Below are 17,436 nucleotides of genomic sequence, written 5' to 3'. Positions count from 1 at the left end.
GCGTACGAGACTGTTGAGTCGCTGTGCGCAAGCGCAGTGCACGCCCAGACGAAAATACGGAAGCTCCACATTAGACGACATCACCTCGCTGTAATCTCTTCTCAAAACTTGTTTATGAGGACAAAAAACAGTCCTGCGTCTTATCTGGAGGAATAGTTTAGTGTTTTTTCTGCTGTAAATGATCGGTTATATGGCTGCTGTGTGGATAATGCTTCTGTAACCGTGGTAATAGTACTTCTTCTTCTCTGAAAACAAACTGTAGTAGCTGAATAAGATGCCAGCTCGCAGCGTTGTATCAAACGACAGCCCCAACAACAAAGTCAGGTATTCTAGGTTAGCCAGTGATGATGACGGCTACATTGACTTACAGGTAAGAAGGAAACCCATAATAGGCTCAATGCACAGCCTACAAAATGTTTTTTTATTATGTTAAAATTGTCTAAATTGGGGGAAAGAAAGCAAACTCAGTAGTGGTAGAAGAATATAAAATTGACCCCCACAAAAACTACACTGAACTGTCATCTTCATTACAAATAAAATACATTGAGAGATCGAGCCATTTGAAAAGGTGTAGGCTGAAGGTTATGCTTCTTATTCCTACACCATTTTTACAGGATATTCAGCTATAGGCAACATTTAAACTACTAGGTTTGAGTTACATCAGAACAATTCAGAACAAACACAAATTAAGTCCAGATAGCCCATCACAAGTCGAGATAACCCATGACTATACCAAGGGATGCGTTACAGTGTAAAGCAAACACATTTACAGGAGTTTCATGGCTCTGAGAGTCAACTTTCTTGTCATGACCTTTAATTTTCTCAAGAACTTCAAGTGCAAGCATTGCAATAGAAAGCCTGCTGTGACTGAGAAAAGGTTTTCTAATCAAATATTTCTCCTCCCCTGCAGTTCAAGAAGCCCCCGCCCAAAGTCCCATACAAAGCCATAGCACTAGCAACAGTCCTCTTTTTAATCGGCTCTCTGTTAATCATCATTGGCGCCCTTCTCCTGGCTGGATACTTTGGAGTCACAGTAAGTTTAACAGTATTTGAAACAGTATGACCAGTATATTTACTTCATTAACACTGATGTCATACTGACATGTTGTGTCTTTTTCAGCACTCAGACCGAACGGCTCCTGTCCTAATCATCGGGATCCTTGTCTTCCTGCCTGGAGTTTACCACCTACGGATAGCTTACTATGCATCAAAAGGCTACCATGGCTACTCCTATGATGACATCCCAGACTTTGATGACTGACAGCCACAGTCTTCCTGTTCTTACATTCAGTCGTTATAACTAGCCTGTTCGACATTGCAGACATGGATATTTAAAACAATGGATTGAATAGATTCTGTGAATTGCTTTAAACCAAATCTGAAGGATTTTTTAAGTATTTTCAGAGTTACAGATAATATGTTGATAGTGATGCCTACCTTATTATTAAGTGAATTTATTTCAGACTTTGATTTGTACATTTGCTTTGATAGCTTGATCTATTAATTAAAATGCAGACATAAGATTCTCTTATTTGTATTCTATGATTTTTAATTGTTTATATTATCTTTACTCAGTCAGACCACACATGCTTTTGGTAGATAGCAGATCATATAAAAAGGTTATTAATAGTTTGTTGGCGTTATGATCAGCATACTGTATAACACTGATGCATTCACCCTCCATTTAATTCTTCCTCACTGTGCCGTCGTTCTTTCGCTGAGGATTTTATGTGATTAATTCCAATCCTTTGATCTCCATATGGTGCACCTCGCCTGCGAGAGTAAACATTGTTAAACAGGGAGGTGCACACGCAATTTAGACGTGACATCATGTTAACCTGCGTCAAAAAGCTTCCATCCTTTTAACCAATGACATCAACTTATCAATTTCAACAGAATTTCAAAGTGTGCTAGTGAAATGCAAAGTTACCCCCTCCATTTCCAATGCAGGAAAATGGAAAACACTCTGAGCAAGGATTCCTCTCTCCTCCAAACAGCTGAGTTAGTAGGAATAATGAACAATCTATGTATTTTTTTTTGTTCCTCTTGCTAGTGTGTCTGCTAAATCAGTAACCACTCACCTAGTTTTAGCAATAGCAGATAAAATGCCAAATGTCAGCACTGATTTTTTTTTCAGAGCTTCATGCTCTTTCAGGAGCAACCCACAATTAAAATCAGACAAAATCAGTAGAAATGACAGACTGACTTTTTTGGTTCCTGGTGTCTTTATTTTTATTACAGTAGCAATTTAGCACAACATGTTGCACTTTTTATACCTTGGCAATGTCTGATAACCCTTTGTTTTAGTTATTGATCAATAGCAGAAGCAGTGAGGAGGGTTGTATATCGCTTAGCTCAAAGACATTTTGTTTGGTAAGATGTACACTAGTAGGTAATTAAAAATAAATTGTCCACAACATATATAATTTTACTTTATAAAATGCCAGTTCACAACAAGTAATAAAGGCAAAATCATTGTAAGCTAATAAAAAGAGTCTTTTGATTAATTCCCCCTGAACAAGATGTATAATACAGTAACTAAATGCACTCTGACATTACATGGAGGCCTGACATTAACCCTTGCTGAACTGAAACACCCCCAGGTGGTCATACTGTTCAGGATCAGGATTGGTTGTTTCAAAGTGTAATAAGATAGCAATGTGTCCCCCTCTCCAAATGACTACTAACTAACCGACCACACGCCCATCAGGACTGATAAGAAAGTAGATATGACATCTTACTTTTATCTCGTTTTAGGAGGACAACGCTAAGTCTTTAATAGGTAAGAAAATTAAAATATTTTACAGTAGAGGAACAAATCTCTCTTTTAAAACACTCTTTATAAAACTAGCTTTTTTTAACATTTGGGTGAGTCATTCAGATTACTCGGAAAAAAAGACAAATACACAGTTTTTGTTAACTGTCTTCAAAAATAAATATTCAAACAAGAAGTAAAAAATTAATAAGTTCAAACTGGGCTAACACTAGCGTAATGTTATCCAAACATTATATATACATATATATATATCACTGAAATTAAAATGTTTGTTAATTAAGCATTTAAGCTTAGCTCTATCCTAACACATGTATAATTAAAATAAAGGTTTATGAAGGGAACAATTGCTGGCTCTTGCTAGCTTAATTTATGCAGCTGCGCATGTCAAAGGTCACATGGCCCACCTTTACACCTTTTTACAAACCAAATGCTTCAACTGTATATCGTTTGTTCGTTTGTATATTTTTTAAATAAAACTTTAATATTACTTTGAATGTTGACTTTACAGTAAGGTACAATAAGCTGGAACATTTTAAAGTGTGTTTAAGTTTTTATTTTCATGTCAGACGTGTTTAGGCTGAAGCATATTTGAAAGGTTGGATCTTGTTTCAGTAGTTAAATTAAATGATTTATATTTGACATACTGGGAGGGGTTTCTGTTGTACATTTGGTGAATGCTGTACCGAACAGCTCTCTGGATAATCATTTTCCTTTTGGTGTTCGTCTGCCTTTTGTTATGATTCTCAAGTCTTTCCCACGAAAAGGCGCTTTTGTCTGAGGCGCTAAAGTACCAGCAGCATCAAGTTACACGTAGACAGACGGAGAGTCGATCATTTGACCTTCAAAGTAAAAGCGCTTTTCTGCTCATCGTATACTTCAGCCCCAACATCCTTTGAACACTATTTTATTGACTCAAGTTTTTAATACCAGATTTGTCATACAATGAACCCATTATGAAGTGCTATTTAACTTTGTCAGAGATTCTGATTATACTGATCAATAAAGTCAGGGGTGTTTTAAAGTAGATACTTACAAAGAGTTTTACTGGATGTTGTAAAAATACAATTAATTTATGTTGTAATAGCCTGTGAGGCGATAGAGCTAATGTGAATATATTATTTAAAATGTTCATGGCAGGAAATGCATCTATGTTATCAATACAATTATTGAGTTTACTTTGAATGACTAATAACAGTACTCTTAAAATGGAGCATTAAACCATAATTAAACACTTATAATTTTTAATCTACACCTGGTACCTTTTTTTAAATGATATCTAAGCGCAATAGCCCTTATAAATATATTTTTGGTGAGTTTGCAATTATTGGTGATTTGGTGACTAACATAGTCAAAAGGTTAGGGTTAACTTTGCAGAGCAAAGTGAAGTTGATTAGATTTTTTTTTTGTCCCACCCATTCATGAGAAATGTTATGATGTAACAAGTATTATAAGCCTTTTTAAATCAGAGGTTAACCATTCAATTCTTATATTTGAGATGCAGGAGCTAATATTTGTCCTTAACAAATGATGTAAACTATTGAAGGATTAGTAAAATGTTCTTTTTTACAGACGTTTTGCTGCAGCTGTAATATACACTTCTTACAGTGACTCTATATGGACCCTTTGTAATTTTCAGAGGGACTCTTATTTTGAAAGGTGGAAGCAGAAGTGTAGTGGCTGCTTGCTGTGTAAAGTGACGGTAGTAGGAACAGTAGTAGGGGGAGGAGGGAATGATAATAAGGGAGGAGGGACACAGAGAGAGTATCAACAGCAGGTCTGGAGCCAAATGTGCAGTGTGTGCTCCCTTTCTGATGAAACTTGCGCTTCTCTGGTGATTCATGAGCACTGCGTTGACCAAGAGCATTCTCTACATATTTATGAAGTTAATGATAAACTCACACCTCTGATTAAAGCTACTTTTTGGCAAGTTTGGACAGAGACCATTGCGGACATAAAAGTCGAGGCGAGGAAAGTTTAAATGGACGTTAAATGGGCTGAAGTCGGACTCGTGAAGGTGTCCCGGGTTAATGGATTTTATTGAATTTTCTTAATAAGTCTAATAACCATGGATTTACATGATATTTTTTACATTTTCTTGTGATCCACGCGTTGGCTGCAGACAAAAAATGTGACCACCTGCCTTTTATCCAACTCTTTCTTGTTTTCATTTGACAAATCGCCCTTTTTTAATCATATTTATCCCTGAAGAAAAGGGACGGGAACACCTTACTCTGCGTCTTGAGTCTCAATGAAGAGCATCAATGGATTGAAAGATTATACCATCGGCTTCAAGTGAAAAAGTGCCTCAAGCAAGGTAAGGAGTGCAGATAGACCCGAAGCATCCCATCTTATTCCTATATTATTGATGCCATGAATATAGTTTCCCTGCTAAATGAACTGTAGTAGTAGGCTACTATGGCAAATTGCGATATGGCGCCTTTGTTTATGTTTAGTATGTCACGTTCTCCACTTGTAATCTGAATGCTTTTTAAAAAAAATAAAACCGTAATGAATATGTTTAGCACCTTGTAATGACCCAAAAGTGAACCCTGCACTGGGATTAAACAAGTGAGAAAAATAGTCAGTTATAATACTCGGTTTTATTTATTTATTTCTTACATTATGTTTTTTTTTTTTATCAATCAGAGCTCCTCCTCTCAGCTGATATGAGACTCACTGAGTCAGACAAAAGATGCACCTGTTTTCCTTTTTTTTGACAGCAGGTCTGTATGTTGATATGGAGGACAGAGCATTAAATTCACTGCAGGGGTGCAGATAAAGAGCTTGGGGCTTGGTGTGTGTTTTAAATGTATCAGACTGTGTTTTTGCCTGCTGCTCCACATGGTGCAGTGTGCTGGGCAGAACTTAATTTGAGCTATTTTGCACAGAGCACTGCAGCCGTGTTGTGCCTTTTACATGATATACTCCCTTTGCCATAGCCTGGTGCGTACCTTCCTTTGTTTTTGTTGTGCCTCTTATTACTGATATGGTTAAATGAGGTGCACAGAGGCAAACATCACTCCTGATGCCTGTAATCCCTTGTGTGGGGCAATAAGACTATTGGGACACTGTTTACTTTCATAAATTTAAGCCTCCTTCGTTAATCAGCTTGTAGGTTTTAGTTGACATTTTAAAAGAAGATGATAATGTGTTATTTTCCTACATTACATCGTTGTAAACAGAAATCGCTTCAAATATAGTACTCATTGCAAACACTTATTTTTAAATCAGTCTCTGCTTTTGAATTATTTACAAGGTGACGGCTGTGATAAAGAAGCATTTTCCTTCCATTTTAACAGACACAATCTAGCTGTGAATGTCAGTCACAAGCTCCGGTTTCCTTTACTAAGTGAAATCCAATGTATTTGAATATTTAGTAAGCCTTAATACTTAAGTATACTGCACCAATAAAAAACACCATGCAGGATATAGTGCCCTGTAGGCAGATTGTCAGGGAATTGATTGTTTTAAACAAAAATGATTCATGAGTTGAAAGTGGTTACTACAAATTGTTGTGTTGCTTGTGGTTAACATAAAGCCTTTCAGCATCTATAAAAAAATACATGTCAATGAAGCTCATGTGTCAAGCCCAAGCTTGGTGAGATTAGAAAAAGGAATTTATAAAGGAACTTCTAAAGTTTGAAGGCCATGCAGTGTAACATTAATTAACCTGCGGTAACAGGTGGAGTGAAGAAATGAGAAACAGTCCAGTGTGATGCTTCAACCGTTAACTTCAGCTCTTGGGTTTTTTACCTTTTGTCTTTTGACCATCATGGGCTCTCGTCCTAAGGTTAGGTTTAGGCTGTCTAGTCTTAAAAGTAGCTTTATGGGACTGACCTGCTCCTGAGGGGCCAGGAAAGGACAAAGACTCAAGACTTACAACAAGGATGTTAGCTGCTTTGCTTTTATAGGACTAATGTCAGTCCACTTCCTAGAGACCCCTGAGATATGAAATAATACCATGTTGTGACACAAACAAAATCTGTCTACTTTCTGAAAAATAAGTGCCATCCAAGTTTTCTTGGAGTAAACACAAGACATTCAAACATAAGTCAATACTGTTAAATCCTGTAGCAGCACCATGTGTTACTGTAGGTTACCAGCCATCACTGTGTTAATCCATATACAGTAGGCTTTCCCCATCACGAGACCAGGGCTTCACTCCCGTGCTGAGTGTGTGCCAATGCAGTTCATTTCCTTTAGCTTAGTAAATGTCAATACAGACACTAAATTGGGTTGCTCTGCCAGGGTCAAAATCTATGAATTGATCACTTTGTTGTGCAACCAGTCAAGGTTGAATTGATGATTTACAACCCAGTAACTTTGGTTCACATGTACTAGTTTTAAAAATCTTTGCTGTGGACCGACTGGCGGTGTTTTCAATCTCTTTGAGAGATCGCTGTGTTGACCTGTGAAAGTTTTTGCATGAGTAACACCTGTGCTTCCTGCCACAGGCTGTTTAGCACAGAGACTACAGCCTCTGTCAGGATTACCAAGGATTACTAAAAGAGTAATGCTACTTCTTATCAGGCCCGTATCTGTCACTAACATCACTTTGGGTGTTGCTTAGGGATAACAAACACACTCACACTCGTAAGGTCAAAAGTGCACAATGAAACCCATTATGAAGTGCCCCTTAACTTTGGGCAATAATTCAGAGTATATTTCGGATTAATTAAGTCAGAGGTGTGTCAGGAGAGTTAACCGGTTGTTGCAGCTGACAACTTGAAATCAGCTTCTCTTGCTTTGACGTCAGAAACAACCATCTAAAAACAGATTCTAAAACACCCCATTGCTTATTATCTGATGAAATTTGATTTCTCTTGAGGGTAATAGAGATTCCCACATCCCGGGAACGATGGTTTAACTTCTGATGAAATTGTTGCCAACATTGTGGACCTCCATTATTAAATGTGTTGTTAATCAGCTGAGATAAGAAAAACAGCTTCTACATCAGAGATGTTTAAATTAATTGTTATATAGTAACTCGTTTGTAGTCTCCACAAAATATGGACAACACAACCTATTTGATCCAGAGCAAGATTTTTAGTTATTTGATTCACCAGTGATTGATTGACTACACAGCCTGTTAAGAGAGCGTCCTTGATTCGCCTCTCCAATTTGAGCCCTAATTTGATTACACTATTAACACTCGGAGCAGAAGGGCAGGATTAGTCTGGGGTGTTAGAAACATGCAGTCCAGAAGACTAAGTCATGACTACTTCTAAAGCAATTTGTGTCATTGAAATCCAGCGAAAAGTTGGACCAGTCAGCTGTGACCGCATGAGGCAGGAGTTTACTGCGTGATTTCCAACTCATACATGTTAACCTTTCTCTGAATGTGAAGGCTTCATTCTTAAGACATCTTTGTTTTAATTTGCTTTCCTTTAACTTTTAAGATCACATCCCAGTAAAGTAATTTTTTTGTCAATTTAATGCTGTTTGTTTGTTTCTTCTTGTGAAGGACAGATGTACTTTGATATATTCTGTAACTTCATTGATTCCTTATGTGTATGTGTGGCTTGCAAACAGTTGATAATTATGTACTTTCCCTCAGATACCCTAATGAGGAGCTTAGTATGTAGGAGTAAGCCCTTCTCACATTGACAAGTTTGTGTGGTGCGTTACCTTTGAGGTTGAAAAGAAGCTGTAATCCACATTTATTTTTACTTTCAAGTACATTATAATCTATTAAACAAGTGGGGTTGTTCCACACAAATCCTTCCACATATACTTGTGTTGTCATTCAATGAGGCCATGCTTTCATAATAAAAAAAGAAAACGTGGATCTTTGAGCTCCCCTCTGTGTACTTGTCATTTAAATGGCCCCTTGCTTTTTCTCTGCTGCTCGAGGAAATAACCTGGCTGTCTTCTGTCTTCCCCTGCACCTGCTGACATAACCTCCCACCAGGTTTCCTCTATAATATGTGGGCTCCGAATGTCTGTCTGCATGTTTCCACAAGATAGTCCGATAATCTATTGTGGAAGCACAGCAGAGCAAGCAGGAGCAAAGGCAGAATTTGTAAAACCTTGTCAAGAAAAAAAAAGGTTGTCAAAAGTTACTTGAGGTCTAGATGTGAGCCAGATTTTCAGATGTATGGTTGGATCTGCTCATTACTTTTGCTGTCTTGTGATTTTGCATTCATGACTTGTAGTGAACTGCAGCGATGACAGCTGTGATGATGCAGTGATGTGCAACCCTTTTTTTTTACAAGCAGGAGATGACACATCATTACACTGAATAAATGTATTTATTTATTTTGAATCCATTTTAAGATAGAACCCTTTTATGCTGACTCCCCTGCTGAGCGAAAAAATGTTTGCACAGTAGGAGTAATCCTGTCCTCATTACAAACACTGCGCTGAAATGATTCTGTCATGCAAAAACACACTAACCTCAGCCTTCATTCATGCCCTACCAGGCTCCCCCTCTTCATCTGCTTCTCCTGTAAACATATCCCTGCTTTATTGTGTTTGTGCCATTCCTATAAGTGCTTGTTTTTGAAAATGGTTGCACAAAAGTTATTGCAGTGTTCCAGTGCCAAAAGTCAACCCTTTGTTGGTGAAATGCATCTTTCTGCTGCTCTATTCGAGACTATTTGTTTACATAAGTGTAAACATGACGGCTTATAAACCACCAAGTGTACGACCTGTGCTTCTTGTGTTTCTGTGTCTTTCTGCAGGGCATCTTCTGTTATATTTGCAGCTAATATCCAACACCTACCTGCTTTCTAAGAATAGCCTCCATCTCATGTTACTTTGAATGAATTTAGAATAATAAGCTAGAATTAGGGGTACTAAGTGGAGTGACTTAAGGAGAGGGGGCCCGTTCTTCAATTATGTATGAAGGGCAACAACTTAAACTTGTGCCTTCAATACAATTTGAGGTGGAGGGCGTCACGACATGCTACAGCTGTTCTCATAGTTCAGACTAAGAAGTGGAGTCTTGTTTGTGAAGCTCTTTGGGCATCAGGTGAGCCGTACTGGCTGCTATTAGGTGCTTGACACTCGCACTGTACAGCAAAGGGAGTTGATTTCACTTTGATTTGGGCATCTTAAAATCGCAGTCTATTTATGGTAGTTAGATTTCTTTTTTAAGCACTGCTAATTGGATAACATCTGGCGCCAAGGACACAAAGACTTCAACATCGCTTGTGTCACCTGCCGATTGCTGTTGGCCTATTTAGCCCAAGCTGGACCAATCACAAGCATCAGGTTAATCTGTACATACACTCAGAGCCTTCTACAGGTCTTCCGTATGGACACACAAACACAAACACACACACACACTTTATTCTACCAGGAAGCACACAGTACACAATCCCATGCTCTACTGTGACTTGTTGAAATAGCTTGTTTGCTTTAATCCAACCCCAGCTCAGACATGCAATTTTCCAGAGGATTTAGTGTTTTCAAAGAATACAGTTATTTATTAACCAAGAAGCATCTGGAATGCAGTGTAGTTGTTGGATTATGAGATGATGTTAACTTCAGGGATTACATTTGTCTGAGGGAGGATGTGAGGGACGTCCTAGCCGAGTGATGAAACTGTGAATGGTGCAGTAGTAGTGCTCGGTTGATGGAATCTGCGGTCTTCTCTTTCAGGTCGGGAGATGTGTGAAAGAGTGTGACGGACGGCCATGGGACTGGAGAGACGGTGGCTCCAGGCTGTCACCACTGCTATAGCCATCTGTCTGCTAAGTGAGTACGCTAATGCAAATATGGATCCATTGCATACATTAACAATGCATCTCCATTATTCATCTCTCCTTGCAGAATTTCAAGATTTTTAAATTGCGTACAGGCCTTTTCTCATATTAAAATGTGTCTTTATCAAAGCATTTAATAATGCTTTTAAACTTTTAAAAATGTTTTATTCTCAAAAAGGAGCTTAGATAATCAAAGCAATAAAGACATCTCCCTTCATCGATTAAGTAATCTGAAGGAGCTTAAACTGTCATCTTTTTAGCATCCTATTACATAACAATGTGACACAGACATTAAATCTGTAAGAGTTCTTAAATATGTAACACTTATATTAACTCTTCTCTCAACATGATTAAATAGGACTTGCGCATATATGGAGATTTGTCAGGATGAAATCTGCTTTGTTGGATCACATTTACAGGATCATGATGATGATATTACTTTGCAGTGTGTCACTGTGTGTCTTAAGTCTTGAATTCTTATTTTGAACAAGGTTCACCACAAAATGTAGCATTATTACAGTATCAATAAAAAACACTCATTTTTAATTTTGCAAGTAAGGTTTGGATTGTGAGTTTTGCAAATTGGGCTTTGAACTTCTATAGTGTTCAGCAATGAGTTTACATTTCTACACATTGAAGTCTGTTAACATCATTTTTAAAGCAGTTAAAACTCCTTTCTCAAGTTTTTTGTGGTTACTTTTTACAAATGATATACAGTTTAATTGAAAAGTGCACATATGATGTGTACACCCCTTTTTTTTGTCATATCATACATAGAAACAAAATAAGTTTATCAGTAGTTGATTGGGCATTTTTAGTTTTAAACCAACAGGTGTATCTTCTTTTGGCTCCCCAGTGTGTTGCATAGCTTCACCAAAAGTTGTTGTTTACTTTGGTAAACCAGACCTGCAGTGTGCCGCTTGTTATGGCAAAGCATTGCAAACCAGTTGGCATATGTTGCTGTTTAGCTGCCTGCATACAGTTTGAGTGACTCCATGCTGAATCTGGCACAGTTCCCTTTGCCTTACATTAGAGAGAAAGTAAAAGAGGAGGGGCTACGGCATATATATGAGTGGACCAAAGAGAATGAGGCCAAAATCCAAGTTAAATAATATCTCTGGGTGTGGATTTAGATCAATCTGGGATTTGTGCTACCCCCAACCCTAGGCACGCTTCAGTGTGTGCGTGCATGTGTTTGTAGGAGGGGGTGGTGGGATTGATCGTGCTGGTCCGCAGACCATGTGTGTACCCCAGGGGGTGGTGGGAGGTCGGCTGGAGAGAGCGCAAAGGGTCCTGCTGTCCTGCATCAGAGTATCACCACAACCCCCCCTTCTGAGATTAGAGTAATCGCCGGGCCAGATGAGAAGCAGAGCAAACACTGGCACCCAGTTGCGCACACACTCACGTGAGCACATGGCAGCGAGAGAGAGAGGGAGAGGGAGAGGGAGAGGGAGAGGCGAGCCTGCTCCAGGTGTCACTAATGGGATTGCTGTATGTTTGCAGGCTTTCCAGCTATACGATCTTGTCGCCAAATGGCACAAGATTGTTTTACATGCCCTCTGATGGCCCTGGTTGATTCCCTCTACTGATGGTCTGGTTGTACCAGGAATCCCTTTGGGGATGTCATTCACTTCTAGATGGAGTTCAAAATAAGAATTCAAGGACAAGTTGTTACTTCTTTAAAATCTATTTCCGGCATCTTGATATCTTCTTGATTGTGTGTTCATGCTTTCTCCTCTATCTTCAAAAATATTGCTGCCAATGATTCATGAAGTCAGAATAACAAACTCTCCTCAAAGAGATGAATGAGCAGAAGAACTCCAGAGAGGTTAATCTGGCCTCTCTGGCAGCAATAACTCTTTTAAAAGCCCATAATTCTAACGGCCTCATAAAGCATGATTTATGTGTTATTAAACATTTGTATTTTCCATAGCCTTCTGTGCTATCGGCAAACATACAAAGCCAATACTAAGCTCTATCTTGGTGATATGCTGTTGTCTTTACAGGTGTGTCTCAAGGCGGGGCATCGTTGGTTCGTGCCAGAGAGGGGGGCTCTGCTGAGCTGGGCTGCAATCTCACTCCTACAGCCAAAGAAGCCACCACCCCTAACCTCTTTCCTCTGCATGTGGTGGAGTGGGTGCGCCTTGGTTATAATGTTCCCGTCCTCATCAAATTTGGAGTGTATGCTCCTCGTGTTCACCCAAACTACAAGGGTAAGAGTTATTCAGATGTGTTCAATTACACAATCCTTTCAGAAAACTGAAAGGTTGCATCTACTTGACTGTAGGTCTGTTCCCTTAAAGTAGAGGGAATCTTTTCCATTGTTGTAGCAATTTGACTGCACACAGACCCTCATGTGAGTTAAAAAAAATCCCTGTAGACTCTGGAGCTACTATCATAGCAGTTTGTTTCTGAAAGTTTTCAAGAGACTGACCACTAGTTGACAGATATCTCTAATTATGGTTTAGTAGATTTTAGGGGGGAGGTAGGGGAAGTGTCCATGTGGCAACACTTTTACAACAAGCTGCATGAATCTGTCGTGTGTGGGCAAAGATAGTCATAAAAAGGTTATACCTGTATTTAGGAAGACTTGGGGAGGGGAAGTTTGGATGAAACAATATCACAAACAGGTAATCCATCCAAACCACAATCCCTGTAATTACTGCTGCTTTTCAGTCTGGGTGTTTCCATTCTGAGGCTGCAGTGCAGGCAGAAGGGGAAGGGCGAGTATGGATGTGTTTTAATAGAGGCAGTTAAAGGGGGTTGGGGTAGGGTAGCAGAAGAAGGGGGGTACCAGTAACGCTGTGCATCCAGGGATTAGGAGTGTAGGTGGGTGGGGGGGCTTGGTGGTCTGATGACAGTGTTTTATTAGTATGCTGAGGGGTGACCCAGTAAGAGGAGATTGTTGTGCTGGAAGGAGCATGGATGAAGCATTGGGAATAATGGGAGTTTTCTTGCTGGAGCCCTATAATCCTGTCATTGTCTCTCAGAGGACAAAAGACAAAGAGGGGTATCACAACCTCCTCTTGCTTTGCCAAAGCCAACAGGACTACTAGGACATCCAAAATCCCATACTGTCCCAACTAGGTCAGTGAAATGTAGGAAACAGTAAAAGCCCCCCGTGCATTTGTCGTAGTAGCACTTATGGAGAAGGAAATCCTCAAATTTTTAAGGCATTTTTTCGAGCACTGTGTCAACGCAAGGATAACATTTAAGGTCTACAAGTACTGAGCCTCAAACAGACCACCTCAATTGGCAATTGGGCTATCGTGTTTGGCATGTTCACCCTTTTTTAGACCGTTAACCATGTCATTGTTTCAGAGCAGTCATCTGATGCACATGCATCCATAATGAAGTAAACAAAATGATGGAGAGTAGAAACGCAGAGCAGAAGACTGTTGTTGATGTCCCAATATTTTGCCATCTCTAACCCTTGTGTGTACTTGTCTGGTGTGGGCTTTACGCCTGTCTGCCTCAGATCCTCATATCTCTCCGCCCACTAAGGCAGATGGCAGCACTTGAAGCGTGTCAGCGCTCTAGGTCTAATGTATTCTACCCTCAAATTAAATGTTGGGGGATTTCAGGTTTAACCACAAGACAGTAAAGTATGAGACCATTTCCTGATCTTTGTCTTGGCTTGCCTGAGATGAGGAGCAAGAGAGCAGTGATGAGATCTGTTCTGTTGTTCAGAGCCTGGCTGGATTTACAGCAGAAGGCCTGTTTCTAATAAAGCTAAGTGATCCATCAGACTTCAATGTGCATTATTAAATCAAAGTGTGCTCCTGTCCTCCCTTTGGTGGACTCATTGCACTTCAGATACTGCACATTTAAGTAGGCTAAAATAAAACATTGCATTCCCAAATGCTGTCTGTCCTTGGTCTGCTGCTTTTTCTCATGCTCACTGATGCTAATGGCCATTTTTAGAAACTGAGATGAAAGAATCAAAGCAAGCGATATCTTGGATAGCTATTTCAGTCGTCCATTAAAGCAACATTATTTTGATACAATATCAGGTGTATTTGAGATTGCACTCTGTATTTGAGAAGTGTCACTGGCCGCAGAGTGCTGTCCTTCAGTCAACCCCCTTAGGCACCTGTCTCTCTGGGTCTCAGAGGGTTTCTCTTGTCTGCTTGAAGAGATTCAGGAAGGTATTAGTGCCCCTCATCCCTCTTCCTCTCTGTTTCACACCAAGCATGCCCTGCAGGGCAGAACATTAGTCAACTCACAACAAAGAGGAAACAGCCGAATAAACTCTGACTGACACGCTGTTATAGTCTGTTTGAGGTGTATTTGTTGAGACAATATGTTCAAGTCTTGGGGTGTCAGGATGGTTTACTGTTGCAGCGCCAGATCAAATGTCTCCTGTGTGCTGAAGTAAATCAGTAGAGACTGTGAGCGGGGGACTCCGACCTGAGGTTAGAACCACAATGGGCAAACCCCTAGATCCCAGCAGGGCTCCATTTATGCTCTCTGTGAACACGGGAGAAGTGATGGCCTGCATTTGTTACACACATGCACAAGTCACATACACACACAATTACATTTAAAGATACACAAACCCCAGACTCCTTCATATTACCATTTGTAGATTTAAATAAAAAAATAATATCGAACAAGTAAGCTTTTGCAAATATGCGTCTGTTTGAGGAGCCCAAAGCAGAAAAACCCCATCTGAAATGTGAAACTGGTCACCCTACTAACCAGTTTTTCCACCATAACTAGACCTGGATGGTTTGTGGCAAACAATGACACACAATGAAAGGAGCATAGATCGCTGCAACTTGGGAATTTCATGTTTGCCAGCTCGAAGCAGCAGGGCAAATACAATAGTTTTGTTACCTTGTGTGAAAAGTTTTATCGTTCTGATTCATATGAAAAGCATGAGATCAGAATAAGTGCTGTGCTTAGCATTAATATTCAACCCCATTCTAAAGCAGAAATGTCTAATTGTCTCCTCTGTAAATGCATCAATCCATTTCTGTGCGATACATTTAAAATGAGTTAAGTTGAATTTTTATCAACTTTGCCTACAATATTTTGAACAGATTAGAAAGCTTGACTTTCACTTACAGTGTGATGGGGTTATTCTTTTAGGCACTAACCATCTCTTTTTTGGTTTCTCCAGCTAAGGAACCAAATTTTAGACAACTAGCAATTATTAACATCAGTGTTATCTCTTTCTGAACAGCAAACAGAGCTCAAGTTCTGACCTGTAAAACTGTTCAAACATCACCGGTAATCTCACTAAACTAAATACAATTTTTAAAGAATATTTAAATCCAGTACACTGTAATCATGTACGAAGGCTAACTCCTGCGGTGGTAGCTGAAGTGAAACTTGGCACGTGAGCTGTGCGCGCGTTCTGGTGCAGGGGTTAACAGAGCCGGACAGAGCGAGAGGGACAGAGTTAACTGTAATCTATTCCACGACAAAGAGCTATTCATAAGAGGGTTAAACTGATTAGGGAGACAGGAGGATTGAAGAGAGAAATTTGGGGGAGTGGGAGGGGTGAGCTGTCAGAGGCAGGGGGCCGGTCCCAGACTTAGGATTGTATTCAAATCAAAACACATCCCACAATGCACCTCTGCCCCGACTCTCTTATGCACATACGGATGGACAAAGAAAAGCAGTGCTGATGCTTCTGCAAACAGAATAATCTGTCTTCCTCCATAGTTCCCCCTGCTATTGTATCACATGTTATCCACTGTAACTCGTGTACTTCTTTGTCAGTAGGAACCAGTGGGAACCCCCAATGCAAAAATCTCATGTTTATTGCACTGCTTTGGAGCAATAAAAACCATTTCCTTGACTTCTAGTGGCCTTTAAAAAGGTACATTATAAAAGTACTTCATAAGAAGAAGGAGTAAGTTATAAAACTTAAATATTGTGCAAAATTAAAATTAACTATGTGAGTAAATGATTTAGGCTTAATCTGTCCTCGTCTTAAATGCAATTGTTTCACTTTCAGAAAACCTTAATCAATCTTGTCACTAAAAAAAGAATAGGAGATCAGATTCGTAAGACAAGGCCGGCTCCCGGCCAGCAGCAAAGGCTCTGAAAGCTGAGTTATTCCTAACCTGCCACCCACTGGGCTAGAACCTGACTCCTGCTAATATGGAGAGGGTGCAGCTTAGAGGTTCACACAGCACTCTTGGATTAGCGTTTCCATTTATTACCCTTGGCTGCAGTGCAGTCCAACCTGTTGGAAACAAGGGCTCATTTTAAGGTGGACTAGAGCTGTCATGTGATAGCTGCCGAAGGAAAAACATTGAGGAGGAGGAGGGGAGACACGAGAAAGAAGCACCAGCTATTGTTTCAGCCATCCTCCCAGTCCACCAAAGAGTCTAATGATCTTTGTCTCTTGAGGAGGACTTACGAACATTGTGCTAATGTAGGACCAAAGGGAGTGATGAATGTGTCTGCTGGGGAGTTACGGAGCACAGAGGTCAGAAAGGTCAAGCTCTCATTGGTTGTCAGTGGGTTATTGATGCACACAATTCAAGTAACCTCCCTGTAACCTCTCTCTCAGTTCCTCTTTGAACTGAGCAAGAGTTTCCTATTTTTTGGGACTAATTGTGTCGATCATATTCTTACTCATGTGTTCAATTATTGCAAAATATCTGCATTTTAACTGTGCATCAGAAAAAAAACTGAATATTTTTGTCAACATCCTCAAGGCAGAGCACCTGCTGTGCGCCATTTAAGATTTCAGTTCAAGTCCAAAGATGCATCATTTAAATTTGAATAAAGCAACATTTGTCACAGCGTCAGCTTTTTGTCCGTCTAAAAGCTTATAGAAAATCAGTCCTTTCTTTTTCCGAGTCTCATTCATTTCTCTCGCCCTTCCTTTTCTACCTCTTGTGCTGCTGGATGGGATACTTTTTTTCAAATCTATACACGTTTTCCCCCTCTTGTAATTTTTCAAATGTCTGACAGTAGAAACCCAGCCCC

The 17,436-nt window shown here is 39.7% G+C and overlaps 2 protein-coding genes across 2 annotated transcripts in view; both read left to right on the top strand.

The window, feature by feature from the left end:
- The first annotated feature begins 38 nt into the window (after window positions 1-38).
- Window positions 39-1,526, top strand: tmem230b (transmembrane protein 230b). Its single transcript, XM_061037766.1, has 3 exons — window positions 39-370; window positions 911-1,033; window positions 1,121-1,526. The coding sequence occupies exons 1-3, from the start codon at window positions 275-277 to the stop codon at window positions 1,259-1,261; spliced, it is 360 nt and encodes a 119-aa protein (XP_060893749.1). The 5' UTR covers window positions 39-274; the 3' UTR covers window positions 1,262-1,526.
- A 3,057-nt stretch (window positions 1,527-4,583) lies between these two features.
- The window catches only part of igsf9b (immunoglobulin superfamily, member 9b), a 28,885-nt gene continuing 16,032 nt past the window's right edge, over window positions 4,584-17,436 (top strand). Inside the window, exons 1-3 of the mRNA XM_061037765.1 lie at window positions 4,584-5,090; window positions 10,382-10,477; window positions 12,492-12,698. Coding sequence (XP_060893748.1) covers window positions 10,417-10,477; window positions 12,492-12,698 — 268 coding nt within the window. The 5' untranslated portion in view covers window positions 4,584-5,090; window positions 10,382-10,416. The remainder of the gene's footprint in view (window positions 5,091-10,381; window positions 10,478-12,491; window positions 12,699-17,436) is intronic.

Source organism: Labrus mixtus, chromosome 5 (assembly GCF_963584025.1).
Source record: "Labrus mixtus chromosome 5, fLabMix1.1, whole genome shotgun sequence".
Classification (NCBI taxonomy): domain Eukaryota; kingdom Metazoa; phylum Chordata; class Actinopteri; order Labriformes; family Labridae; genus Labrus; species Labrus mixtus.
This window is presented reverse-complemented; position numbering and strand designations above follow the sequence as displayed.